Source organism: Heloderma suspectum, chromosome 3 (assembly GCF_057233095.1).
Source record: "Heloderma suspectum isolate Gila_16-S chromosome 3, 16-S_ref, whole genome shotgun sequence".
In the NCBI taxonomy this organism is placed as follows: domain Eukaryota; kingdom Metazoa; phylum Chordata; class Lepidosauria; order Squamata; family Helodermatidae; genus Heloderma; species Heloderma suspectum.
This window is the reverse complement of record NC_139460.1, coordinates 94,598,601-94,611,202: the sequence shown is the minus strand read 5'-3', so window position 1 is coordinate 94,611,202 and position 12,602 is coordinate 94,598,601. Positions and strand designations below refer to the sequence as shown.

The following is a 12,602-nucleotide window of genomic DNA, read 5'->3' as shown; positions in this document are numbered from 1 at the left end:
GGGCCCAAGCTTGCAGAAATGGCATTAGATCATAGATCACAGAGTCATAGGGTTGGGAGGGGCTGACAAGGCCATCGAGTCCAACCCCCTGCTCAGTGCAGGAAGCCTGATTCCCAGGCGGTCTCCCTTCCAAGTACAAACCCGGGCTGACCCTGCTTAGCTTCTGAGATCAGACGAGATCAGGCGCATCCAGCCCTTGCCATCTGCACTGCTCATGCAATCTAAGAATTGGCCTTCAGTAGTCTCTTTATCTCTTCCAGCGGCATGATTTGTATGATATAAAAAGAATGATTGTTAATGAGATAAAATTTTATGCCTTCCAGATACTGTGCAGCTTGGGAAAAATTTCAAAGAATGAAATTTGGGTACCTGAACCAGAGTCAAAGGCAAGTCTTCTCTCAAGTGCCCTTCTAGTAATGCTGGATGCAACATTCTTGATGCATCACCTAGGCCCTAGTTGATACAACCTTACTGCTGTAATTTCTCAGCATATAATGAGGATGCCTGGCAGAAAAATCGCCATGATCTTAGCGATGGAAACATTGGCCATGTTTCTAGAGAGTGCATTCAAGACATGTGTGCTTCAGTAGTAAGGGCACATGGAGGCCTGCAGCCTCTCATCTGAAAAATGGAAAACAAAAATCAAAAGCTTTGATCCACTTGTCAGTGGCTATTTTACTTCTCTCACCATCTCACACACATGCATATGAACTGAAACGGGCACACAGTCTCTACAGGAAACACATAACCTTGAAGTGGAAGGGGAATGTGAGTGGGAGAGTGCTATTGCGCACTTGTTCCTCTTGTGGGCTTCACATAGGCATCTGGTTAGCAACTGTGGGAACAGAAAGCTTGGGTCTGTTCCAGCATGGCTTTTCTTATGCTCTTATGTTAAGTGCTTATGTGTAGCTGGCAGACTGCTGGATAGGCATTATGGTAGTAAGATGGACAAAACCGAATAGGGGAAGGAAATGAGCTCTTTGTCCTGCTGTATTTTGGGCCACAGCTGCTGCTTATGATGGGAATCAGCACCAGATGTGCATTTAACATCTAAGCACAAGGTGTTCAGTTCAAGGAACCAAAAGATACACAGGAAATGTCCGACTTCCTTTTAAAACAACAGGGTCATCTTCCCCTCTCGCTCTTCTAATTGTAGTTTTACAACTGGACATCTTACCAACTGAGCATGGGGATGGTTTGTAATTAGGAAAGCTCTTCCCCTACCATGCCATTCTCCTGTACTGCTCCCCCACCTCCTCTCTGGTACCCCTGGCACTTAATCTGCAACCTCTTCTTGTTCCCAACATCCTTTAAACCAGGGGAAAGCAACTTAGTGCCCTTCAGATGTTTTGGACTACAGCTCCCAGAATCCCTTACCATTGGCCATGCTGGCTAGGACTGATGGGAGTTGTAGGCCAAAACATCTGGAGGGCACCAGGTTGCCTACACCTGCTTTAAACATTCTCCCGCCATTGTCTCTTTCCTGCCCCTTGTCAGCTCCACTTGCAACCGTATTTCTGAAGAGTCAGAATTTCAACTGCACTGTAAAATTTCTGAGGCTTAAAAGTGTCTTTGAGTGCAGTCCTATGAATATTTGTTGTTGTTGTTGTTCAGTCGTTCATTCGTGTCCGACTCTTCAGAGGTAAATGCCACTGTGCTCAGTGTGGCTTACTTCCTTGTACATTTGCATAGGATTGCAGCCTTAGTTGCTCTAATTACCAAGCTCTAATAATGAATGTTTCCCACCTAGGAAGTCCCGGCTCTCCCATTTACAACTACCTTTTGGGAGAGAAACTTGCCGTCTGTCCCAGGACTGCTGGCCTTTCTTGGATGTTCTGCTTTCTTCACCTCACTGGCTGCAGCTGGACTCTTTGCCTATAAAAAGGGACTTATCTCCCGAGAGTACATCTGAAACAACAGTTTCCATTTTTCCCTTCATGCTGTGAACGCTATTTTTGGAGAGATGCTGTTCAGACCCTCTTTTGGACACCTGAATCAACACGTCCAAACCAATTTCATCTGTCCTTTTACAACACAAAATCAAATGGCAACGGAGCAAGTGAGGGCCTTTTTGTTTTTCCTCATTGACTTCCCTTGATTCAAAGTCAGTGACCTTTCCCGCCTCTTATACCTAATGAGAGAACAAACTAGAACAGAGACTTTGCACATTTCCACTGCCTTTGGAAAATTTCCACTGGTCTTGATTTTTTAAAAATCTTGTGGGGAACAAATAAATGTTAAAGGCTTATGCTAACAGCTTCTGAAACTAGATGCTTATTATGTCAAATGTCTGCTGTACTTGGTACCGTGGCCAAAACAACAACAAAAACCCTCCCTGTAAATGTACTTTCAGCTATTATGTACTGAAATATGAAACTCAGCATGGAGTTGAATGAAGAGAAATAAGTAATGTTAATTGCAAAAGGCAAAGTCATAAAGTAAAGAGAGGGAGAACTTGTTTCTTAAAGGTTACATCAATAAAAGTGGACCCAAGTAAGGGGTGTGTTACATTAATGTATGTGTACTGCCTTGCAGGAAAAGACATAGAGTTGCCATCACAGAGTTGGAGGGGACCTTGTACGACCCCTAGCCCAAACCCCTGCTCAGTGCAGGAATCCAGTTTAAAGCACCCCCAACAGATGGCTGTCCAGCCTGTTTGAAGACCTCCAGCAAGGGAGAGCCTACCCACCCCTCTATGTAATTGGCTGTATTGTTGAACTGCTGTTACTGTCAGGACGTTTCTCCTAGTGTTCTGTCACGTTCCTACATCCTCTCCCTTCACAGTCAACACACTCCAGGAAACTAGGCTTCAGGCTAACACTACTTTATTAGCTGAACTGCAGACTGGAAGGTCAGCAGGTCAGCAGTTCGAGACCCAAGTGCTGTGTGACGGAGTGAGCTCCCGTCTTCAGTCCCAGCTCCTGCCAACCTAGCAGTTCGAAAGCAAGAAATTGCAACTAGATAAATAGGTACCGTGTCAGCGGGAAAGGTAACAGCGTTCTGTGCACCTCAGTGTTCAGTCATGCCGGCCACATGACCACGGAAGCGTCTTTGGACAGCGCTGGCTCTTCAGCTTAGAAACGGGGATGAGCACCGCACCCTAGAGTCGGACACGACTGGTTGGGGACACCTTTACCTTTAGCTACTTTACAAATGCAGAATCTAGGAAACTCCCAGACTGTGATGAAACCGCTAGGCCGCTAATCTGTATTGATATATCTACGAATATCAATACAGGAGACGGAAGTGGAAGTTAGAGAAGTTGCTTCACCAGACTTCCTTTGCAGGGATGCTTCCTCTTAGGTTGGCTTCCACGAATGGTCAACCTGGTGGAGCGTCTGAGCCCTGCCCCTAACTTTTCCCGCTTCGCTCTGCGACGGACCCTAGCATCCCTCAAGTCATGGCCCCCACTCTCCTTCTCATCCTCTTCCAAACCCTGAGTTCCCATGGTGGAGGAATGGGGGAGCCGTTCAGGCTCGTCCTTCTGTGTGTCAAGGTCTTGGGAAGAAAGTCTCACCATATCTGAGCTCACTAGAGATAGTGCCTCCTTCTGTTCTGGCTGTTCCCATTCTGATTCTTAATCTGAGCTGCCAGACATCTCCACATGCTCAGATTCATTCCTGACATGTTTAGTCAAAATCTGCCCTCTTGGAACTTATGCCCATTAGATCTAGTTCTGCCCTCTGGGGCAGTCTTTGCCCCCTTGTATGTGACAGCCCTTCAGGTATATGAAGAGTGCTATTATGTCCCACTCAGTCTTTTCTTCTCCATGCTCAACATACGCAGTTCCTCCAACCTTTACTTATAGGGCAGAGGTGTTGAACCTCGAGCCCGTAGGCCACATCTGGCCCACCTAAAGTCCCAAATCAGGCCTCCAGGGTTCCCAAGATGGCCGGGCCCACTTTATTCTGCCTGCTGAGCATTTGATGCTTTCCTGGCTTTTGTATGTTTCCCCCCCCCCTCCTAAAAGGTTGAAATGCCTCTCTTGAGGCTTAGTTATTGGCAATAAGAGCTTTAAGCTAGAACATGCTGGGGGGTTGAGTATTTTGGCCCTGCCCTGTTTGTCTTCAGCCCTGCCTGTCACTGGAATGAGGTGACTGAGAGCTTCTCCAAAATGGGATTCAGCCCTGAGGCTGAGAGATTTTTAACACCTCTGTTACACGGTTCGTTTTCCATATTGCTTGCCCGTTTTTTTTGCACCTGAACCAGTTTCAATTTGTCTATGTCCTTCTTAAAGTGAGGTTCTCAGAACTGGACACTGCACTTCAGATGAGGTCTGACTAGTTCAGACTAGTCCCCACCACCCCCATTCCAAATGCATTTGATGCTGCTACTTTGAAATATGAATGAGTTGAAAAATGCTTAAAATAGGAACTAGGAAAGCAGAGGGTGATTGGCATGTACAATATAGATAACATTTTTTGATTCAGGGGAACATCCTCCCTGCTTTTATCCTCTCAAAAACCCTTTGAGGTATGTGAAGGTGAGAGACCGTGACTGGCCCATGTTCACCTGGTAAGCAGATACTTTGAACTCTGTTCTCAGTCTAAATGCAGCACCTGAGCCATTACACCACACTGGTAATGCACAATTATTGTGTAACAAATGGTTCTCTGAAAGGAAATAATGTACTTCAGATGATCCTATATAGATTGATGATCAGGCAACTTGGCAGTAAGGGAACCTGGATCTGCTTATGCTTCCTCCCTTTTGTAAAATGGCGGAGATGGTCTCTGCCTCTTTATCTCAGTAATTTAGTGAAATGTGCCTTTGAACATCCCCTGAATTGCCATTAAAGTATCCATTTAAAACACTCCAGAACATTCATGCTGTGTCGTTTTTATGACTCTTGTAAAGCAATTTATTTCCTGCAAATTACCCATTACCTGCAACTGCACAGACACGCTGCTTTCAGGAAACACTTCAGAGCTCTGCACAGGTAACAGTGGTGGCTCGAAGTGCTGATCACCTCAGGGCAGGAGGAGAAGAATAGGAATGCCTGGAGAGAAAGACGAAGGAAGCGCCGTGCAGCACTGGCACACAGCCTCCTGCTGTATCTGCAGTTCTCTGGATTGGAGCAAGCCTTGTGCACAAAACCCCAGTCACTGAAGGTGGGGGGATTCTCTCCAGGTCAACGAGAAAAGGAGGCTCTTGCATGTGCTGTAGGGGGGCTCATCTCAGGATAAGGACACGTCAGCTGATCCACACTACCCCACGGTAGATAATGATAAAGTTCTAAATTAAAATTTAAAATGTTAGGCATTAAACAAAACACAAGTCCTGGATTTAGCACTGGCCACTCCTTCCTTCTTAAGTTGTTTAGCAGGGGGTGGCCATGCTCCAGAGATCCTCATGTGCAGCAGTGAACTGAACTTGTGAAACTGTGATCCTTCCTGCACCCCACAGATCATAGAATCATAGAATAGTAGGATTGGAAGGGGCCTACAAGGCCATCGAGTCCAACCCCCTAATGCAACCTGTGCACCAATTATCATATTTCAACATATTTCAAGTGTAAAGACTAGGCCTGATCGTGGCCTGATTTTGAAGAAAAGAGAACAAAAGATCAGTGAGAGAAATCCTTGGCTTTCTATACTAGAAATGGCTGAGAAATGGTTTCCACTGATGGTCAGCCAATGGTCAGGGAGATGCTATCTGGAAACAGGCTCACCAGCATCCCCTCCCTGGTAATCAGCACTGTCAGAGCCATCAGTGCTGAGTGGCTCTGTCTGTAATTGGTAGAGGAGGAAGCACCCCAGGCTGGGGTCCCTGTTGCATGTGTGGACCCAATACAGATGGGTGATTCATTCACAGAGGGATCCCTTGCTTGATTGGGGCATTTATGATGAGCCTTCATTACCATGTGAAATGGTGGCACCGTTCCGCAGCCACTGCCTTTGATCGCTTAATGTTGCTTTGTGCAGCATTCCAAAACTTCACGCAGAGAAAAGCACTTCTCCTGACTGTGGGAACTGCAAATGGGATTTCAAATAAAAGAGCTTCATTAAAACTGGCATGGCAGTATCGTGCTGCTTTCTGACACAGTGCTGCTGCTCCCACTGAAAACAACATCTCTCTCTCTCTCTCTCTCCCTTCTCCTCCTCCTTCCTAAAGCATGCTTGTGCACATATTAGAGATGCATGCAATTTTCTTTATGCATTTTATATGTGTCTTTGTTAACAGACACGTTTGGGGAATTTGTTTCATGGAATGCATTGCAAGCTCAGAAATCTGTGGATTTCCAACTGCAAATTTCATACGTGTCTGAGAGGTACGAATCAGTAAATCCATAACAAAAACTCAACGGAAACAATTTCTCAGCCATTCCTAGTATGGACAGCCAAGGATTTCTCTCACTGATCCTTTTTCTCTTTTCTTCAAAATCAGGCCACGATCAGGCCTAGTCTTTACACTTGAAATACGTTGAAATATGATAATTGGCACATAGGTTGCATCACATGGGTATTTTGTTGGAGGCAATTGTTCTTGTTGTGTAGTCATTGTTTTTCCCTTTAAAATCATTCTGTGCTGACATTGCAGAGCTACTTGTTTTCCTGTTGGTGCCTTCAAGGAATCATATTCCATGGCTTCTTGATAGCTTCAGCAATTTCCTTTCGAATGTGATTTCTAGAGTTTTTGCCCATACTCATATTTATCTACAATTTAATATGGAAGTTTAAAGTCCTGCCCTCCCCCAAGTTTGTTAGTTTTTCCCATGTTTGATGCCATGTCTTATTATTTGACACACAGCTGGCAGTGTTTTGTTCTTAACTGGATTAAAGCAATTAGGGCTATGCTATGATCAGCAAGCTGGAGCACTGTCTCTATGAGGAAAAGCTACAACAGTTGAGGCTATATATATTAAAAAAGCAACTCAGGGCGCCATCCTATACATATATAGGCAGAAAAAAGGCCTACAACTCCGAGCATGCCAGCCACCCATGCTGGCTGGGGTATCCTGGATTTGTCCTTTTTTCTGTCTAAACATGCATAGGATTGCACCTTAAGACTAGGGGTGCACACTGCCTTGTTACAAAGTCCGAATAACGAGGCAAAGCGAGCTGTTTTGGAGCAAAAGCCTCATGATACGAGGCATTTCAGAGTACTTTGCCCTGGGGCGAAGCGCACAGCCCATGAAGCGCCTCCTCTGCCTCGTATATTCGGAGCTCTACTGAATGCCTCAGCAAACCAGACAGGCTGTCTCCAAAATGTATCCACTTCTCAACGCTCACGTGGAGGGGGAGGAGGAGGAGGGAGGGAGGGAGGGGGAAGGCAAGCGGACGTGGGGAGGTGAGCACAGGAGGAGGAGGAGGGAGTGTGCTTTGGCGAATAGGAACCCTCAGCCAGAACCAACGCTAGCAGTCTCCAATCAGAGAGAGCGTTGGAGGAAAGGGGTATATACTTCGGAAAAAGGCTGCATTCAGTCATTGCACTAGCTGTGTCTTTGGGAGAGAGGGCTGGTGCGAGTAGATGATCGTGCGTGTGCGCGCGCGTGCATTCCTTGGAGTTGTTTCTTCAATTTCTTCAATGTTGATTGCCATTAAGCTTTCCTCAGCATTTAAATTAAAAGGAAACAGCTTGGCTGTACTTCTCTCGCTCCTTGACCGTCCATCCCCATTGGGACAGTGTCTTTTGCAGGACCTCTTCCAGCCGCTTTCTCCTATATCTTTGTACCTCCAACTTATTTATGTTATTTGTATTTGATTAGATTCAATCTCTCCTTTCCATATTTTTTCAAACTAACATAGCTTTTCCTTGCAAATTGCTGCCATGCTCCCCCTCCCCCACCATTCCTATGCTTATCTCGATTTTGGACTCCGGAAAAGGCTGCATTTGTTGTGTAACGTCGAGCCTTACTTCTGCTTTCTCTGTTCTATTTTCTTGTCGTTTTTGTCAGTCAACTGTGTCTCTTCTGGATTTTTACAAACCCACTCTTATTTAGAATTTTAAGAACAGACATTGACTTTAAGTCATATTCAAGCATTCAGTTTTTTCTTTCTTTCTAAATCCTTAAAGAAAGACATATTATAGCCTATGTGTGTAGTGTTTGTCCCCCCACCCCCATGCTGAAGTGAACTGTCTGTGTCTTCTCTGTGTTGATCCTTTCAAAACAGAAATTAAAGAAAGGTTTGGGGGGTTTTTAAGGGTTTGATTTGGCTGTTATCTAATCGCCTGCGCTATCGCCCTGTATTTCTTGAAGTTATCCTGCCTTTATAAAAGAACATGAAATACAAAACAATAAATTAAAGACACCCGTCATTTGCTTGGGTAGTTCTGCTTTTCTTTAGCTCTTGTGTGTCTGTGCCTGTGTATGTGTGCATGCTAGGTTCTAGTTCCACCAACACTATACATCCAGATTTCAAGGCAGTGCTGAGAAAGCACGAGACACATAGTATTTATATTAATTACCTTCTTATTCCAATAACAGTCCACTGTGTGGCAAAGCAATTCAGTGCAATATGAGGCATCTTCGGGGTGTTGGCGGGGCAGAGGTGGGGAGAAGTTACAGCTCTTTGGGAGTTTTCCTGGCAAAAATCAAATTTCACCTGCACCTTGCACACAAGCCAGTGGGCCAAAGTGCCTGGAATTTGGCAAGTGGGATGCCCCCAAGGGGGGCTGGGAGGAGCCCAGATTTCACACACATCCGTGGAAACAGGGCGAAGTTACGGCTCTTTGCTTTCTGAGTTTTCTTGGAAAACCTCAGATTTCACCAGCACCCTGCACACAAGCCAGTGGGCCAAAGTGCCTGAACTCTGGTGGGTGGGATGCTCTCAAGGGGGGCTGGGAGGTGCCCAGGTGTGACACACATGAATGGAAACAGGGAGCAGTTACAGCTCTTTGCTTTGAGAGTTTTCCTGGACAAACTCAAATTTCACCTGTACCTTGCACACAAGCGAGTGGGCAAAACTGCCTGGGCTGTGGTGGGTGGGATGCTCTCGAGGGGGGCTGGGAGGGGCCCAGGTTTCACATGCGTGCATGGAAACAGGGAGAAGTTACAGCTATTGGCTTTGGGAGTTTTCCTGGACAAAATCAAATTTCACCACTGCCTAGCACACAAGCCAGTGGGCAAAACTGCCTGGGCTTTCGGGGGGTGAAATGCCTTGGAGGGGAGCTGGGAGAGGCCAAGGTGTCATGTGTGTGTGTGTGGAAACAGAGAGAATCATAGAATAATAGGGTTGGAAGGGGCCTACAAGGCCATTGAGTCCGAGAAGTTACAGCTCTTTGCTTTGAGAGTTTCTGTGGAAAACATCAGATTTCAACTCCACCTAGGACAAAAAACACTGGGCTAAACTGTCTGAAATTTTGGTGGCCTCCTCTCCAGGGGTGTGGACAGGTCCCCAAATGTCATGCCTGTATCATAAAAACTAAAAAAGTTATGACCATTTGTGTTTTCCCATGCAAGTCAATGTGAAAATGCCCAAGACACATGATCCGGATATCCGAATCTCACTTCAGATCGGAGTCGGATCGGAAGGGGTCCGAATAGGTGTGAGGTGGAGCGGGGTTGCTTTGGATGAGCCGAAGCGGCATCTGAAGCAGATCGGGGGGTCCGTGCACAGCCCTACTTCAGACTGCCATCTTAGACAGTAGCCCACTTCTCCATTGCAAAATGACATGGGACTGGGCAATTTGAAAAGAGATGCAGCAGGGGTGTTTAGTCTTTCCCCACCTCCCATGCTCCCCCTCCACATCTTTCCCAACTGATTTCCCACCTAGAGAGTTCCATGTGCATGTTTAAGCTCACAAACACATACCTAGAATTCCACGGGGGGGGGGGGAGACGTATCAGATTTCTGTGCTAAAAATCACCCCTTCCCCCTGTGGCTTTCTCACCTATAGAGTTCCAGATAACTTCACAAAGATGCATCTAGAATACTGTTGGAATGGTATCGCAGGGGTGGGGGGGATTGCAACAGAAAATCAGGTGGAGAAAGACGTTATTCTCATTCTCTCTCTCTCCCTTCCCCCAACCTCCCTCTCTCTCTCTCTCTCTCACACACACACACACACACACTTTGCTGCTTCGCAATAAGAAAGCAAGCTGTCCAGCTTTCACAAATTCCTCATTTCAGAGAGGCCAATATTAAAACTCTGACTCAAGAGTTTGCCTATTTGTTTTGTATATTTCAGATAGGCTGGTGGCCCCTGTTCATAGTTCATGCTCCCAGATTTAGGCTCTTGATAGGCCTGGACTGCATATTTACCCTGTCAGTAGGAGTGTGTGAATCAATCTGTTCTAGCCCATGTCACTTTTGCATGCGTGTTCACCCATAAGTATGTTCCTGTTTCTGCATTAGGGTTAAATCCTGCCTGAAGAGCAGAGCCTCCTTTATCCACAAGGGATCTCCCCCTCGTGTGTTGTAGCAACATGCTTCCAGGAATCCCTGAACAGGGCTTAAGTTCCAAGCATTCCTACCAGGGAAAACTCACCTCATAGATATGGAAGGTAGTAAAATCCACCGCTGCAGATGTGCTTTACCAGTCTGCCAGTTCTGAACATTCTCTCTAACTCAGAGCTATCACACACGAAGGGTCAAAGCAGACATTTTAAAATAAATAAATAAGCAAGCAAGCAAGCAAGCAGCATTCACCTACATATCTGGTGTCGCTTTAGTTCAGGAGTGGGCAACATGTGGCCCTCCAGATGTTTTGGCCTATAACTCCCGTGATCCCTCTCACCATTGGCTATGCTGGCTAAGGTTGATGGGAGTTGCAGGCCAAAACTTTTGGAGGGCCACAAGTTGCCCGCCCCAGCAGTTAATTACAGGTGTCTGCCGGGGAGGGGGGGGGGCAATCCTTATCTGAAATGCTGTGTGCAAGGACGGGAAGCTTTTGTCTTTATTCCCTAGGATGATCAGAGTTTAAATCATCCCCCCTCCCCATGTATAGCTAGAACACGGGTGAGGGGAATCCCATTGGTGCCAACTGAAAGACACGCAAATGTGGACTAGCCCTTAATCCTCAGTGGTACCACTGAAGATGCTGGAGCTATTCCAGAGTAAAAGAAATTCTAGAAGTGTAGCGATGTTAGAACCAGGAAAAGCAAAAGATTGTTGGGGCATAAGCCTGGGTGGGATAGACTCCCTTCTGTCCATGAAAGCTTCTGCCACAATCAATCTGTGCATCTTTAATCAGTGTATCTTTAATCTGTGACAAGTATCTGTTGGTGGTGGTGGTGGTTTTAGAATACAAAGTTTCAGAATTCATCTGTCCTCTGTCTAGCATAAGTTCTTTGCTTGTTTAATTTACAATCCATTGATTTCAGAGGGGAATCTGCAAGTCTTTCACAGTGCAATCCCTATGCATGTTTACTCAGAAATACGCCCCATTGGGCCAGTTCACATGTAATGACAGCCCATGGGCTAAACAACCCATGGGCTGTCAGGGACAAGTGAGGGAGCGTAGACACGCTGCCTGCAGCATGTCCACCACTTCCCCTTTTACTCAGCAACCCACCATCGGCTCCTTCATAGGTTGCTGAGCGTGTCATCCAAACCTGAGTTGTTTAGGGGCTAAACAACCCAGTGATTAACCAAACAACAAACAATAGGTTAACCACTGGGTTGTTTAGCCCTAAGGAGCCGAGCATGGGATGCTGAGTAAAAGTGGAAGTGGCACACCTGCTCTTACCGCTTGGCCCTGACAGCACAGGGGTTGTTTAGCCCAGGGGTTGTCGTTACATGAGAATCAGGTCATTGAGTTCAATGGATTTTACTCCCAGGTAAGCATACATATACAGTCTAATTGTACCAGACTATGTCCATGTGCAGTTCCTTTTTATATCTATATTACGACAAAATAAATGCACAAATGAAAAGCAAAGATTCTCAAAAGACCAAAGAGAAAACTCATCATTTAGTGCAGCAATGTTTATTATTCCATTGAGTTTGAATTTTAAAAAGGTTCACAGCTGCCAGATAAAAATATCTAGAAGACATATTGAATCAAAAAAGGAATGTAATGAGGGATTCAACAGAGGCAGCCACCATGGAGGCACTTGAGAAAAACACCACGATTATATAAGGCACAATCAAACCATAACTTACAGAATCCATATCTCTGTACTGCAATGTCATTTTTGTTTTACAAGACAGATAGACGCTACCACTGGTACTGGTACATGGTACAAAGGGCGGGGGGGAATGCTCAGCTGCAGTTTAGGTCAGTGCGTAATTTATTTTATTAAAAAAAACACTTAAAAATATCACCTTACTTTGAAAATCTTGCTTTTATTTCTACTGGAACAGAAAATCAGCACACATGAAAGCTTCTGGCAACAGCTGCTAGGAGGAATATTATGTTTAATCAATAGGTAAATTTACTTAGGGATGACTGTAACCTACTTTTCATTGTACCATTCAAACTTGCACAGACAACGGGCAGGTCTCCTGTGGATTAGCTTGTCCATGTTTTACGCACACACTTTTCTAGTGTGTGAACATCTCCCTTTCTGAGAATCAAATATTTTCTTTCACCACTTTACAGAACGGATTTTCATTTTTAGAAGCCTGCCTCTGGACACAGTTCTGATACTGGAGTAGTCTTCTAGGGCAGTACATCTCTGCTAGCATAACGTGTAGAATTTGCTGCTAGCTGGTTTC

The 12,602-nt window shown here is 45.5% G+C and overlaps 1 protein-coding gene across 1 annotated transcript in view; it reads left to right on the top strand.

Annotated features, from left to right (window-relative positions):
• The window catches only part of LOC146349962 (amine oxidase [flavin-containing] A-like), a 68,561-nt gene extending 63,735 nt beyond the window's left edge, over window positions 1-4,826 (top strand). Inside the window, exons 14-15 of the mRNA XM_084843860.1 lie at window positions 324-386; window positions 1,751-4,826. Of these exons, the coding sequence (XP_084699986.1) occupies window positions 324-386; window positions 1,751-1,912 (225 nt within the window). The 3' untranslated portion in view covers window positions 1,913-4,826. The remainder of the gene's footprint in view (window positions 1-323; window positions 387-1,750) is intronic.
• Window positions 4,827-12,602: the final 7,776 nt, after the last annotated feature.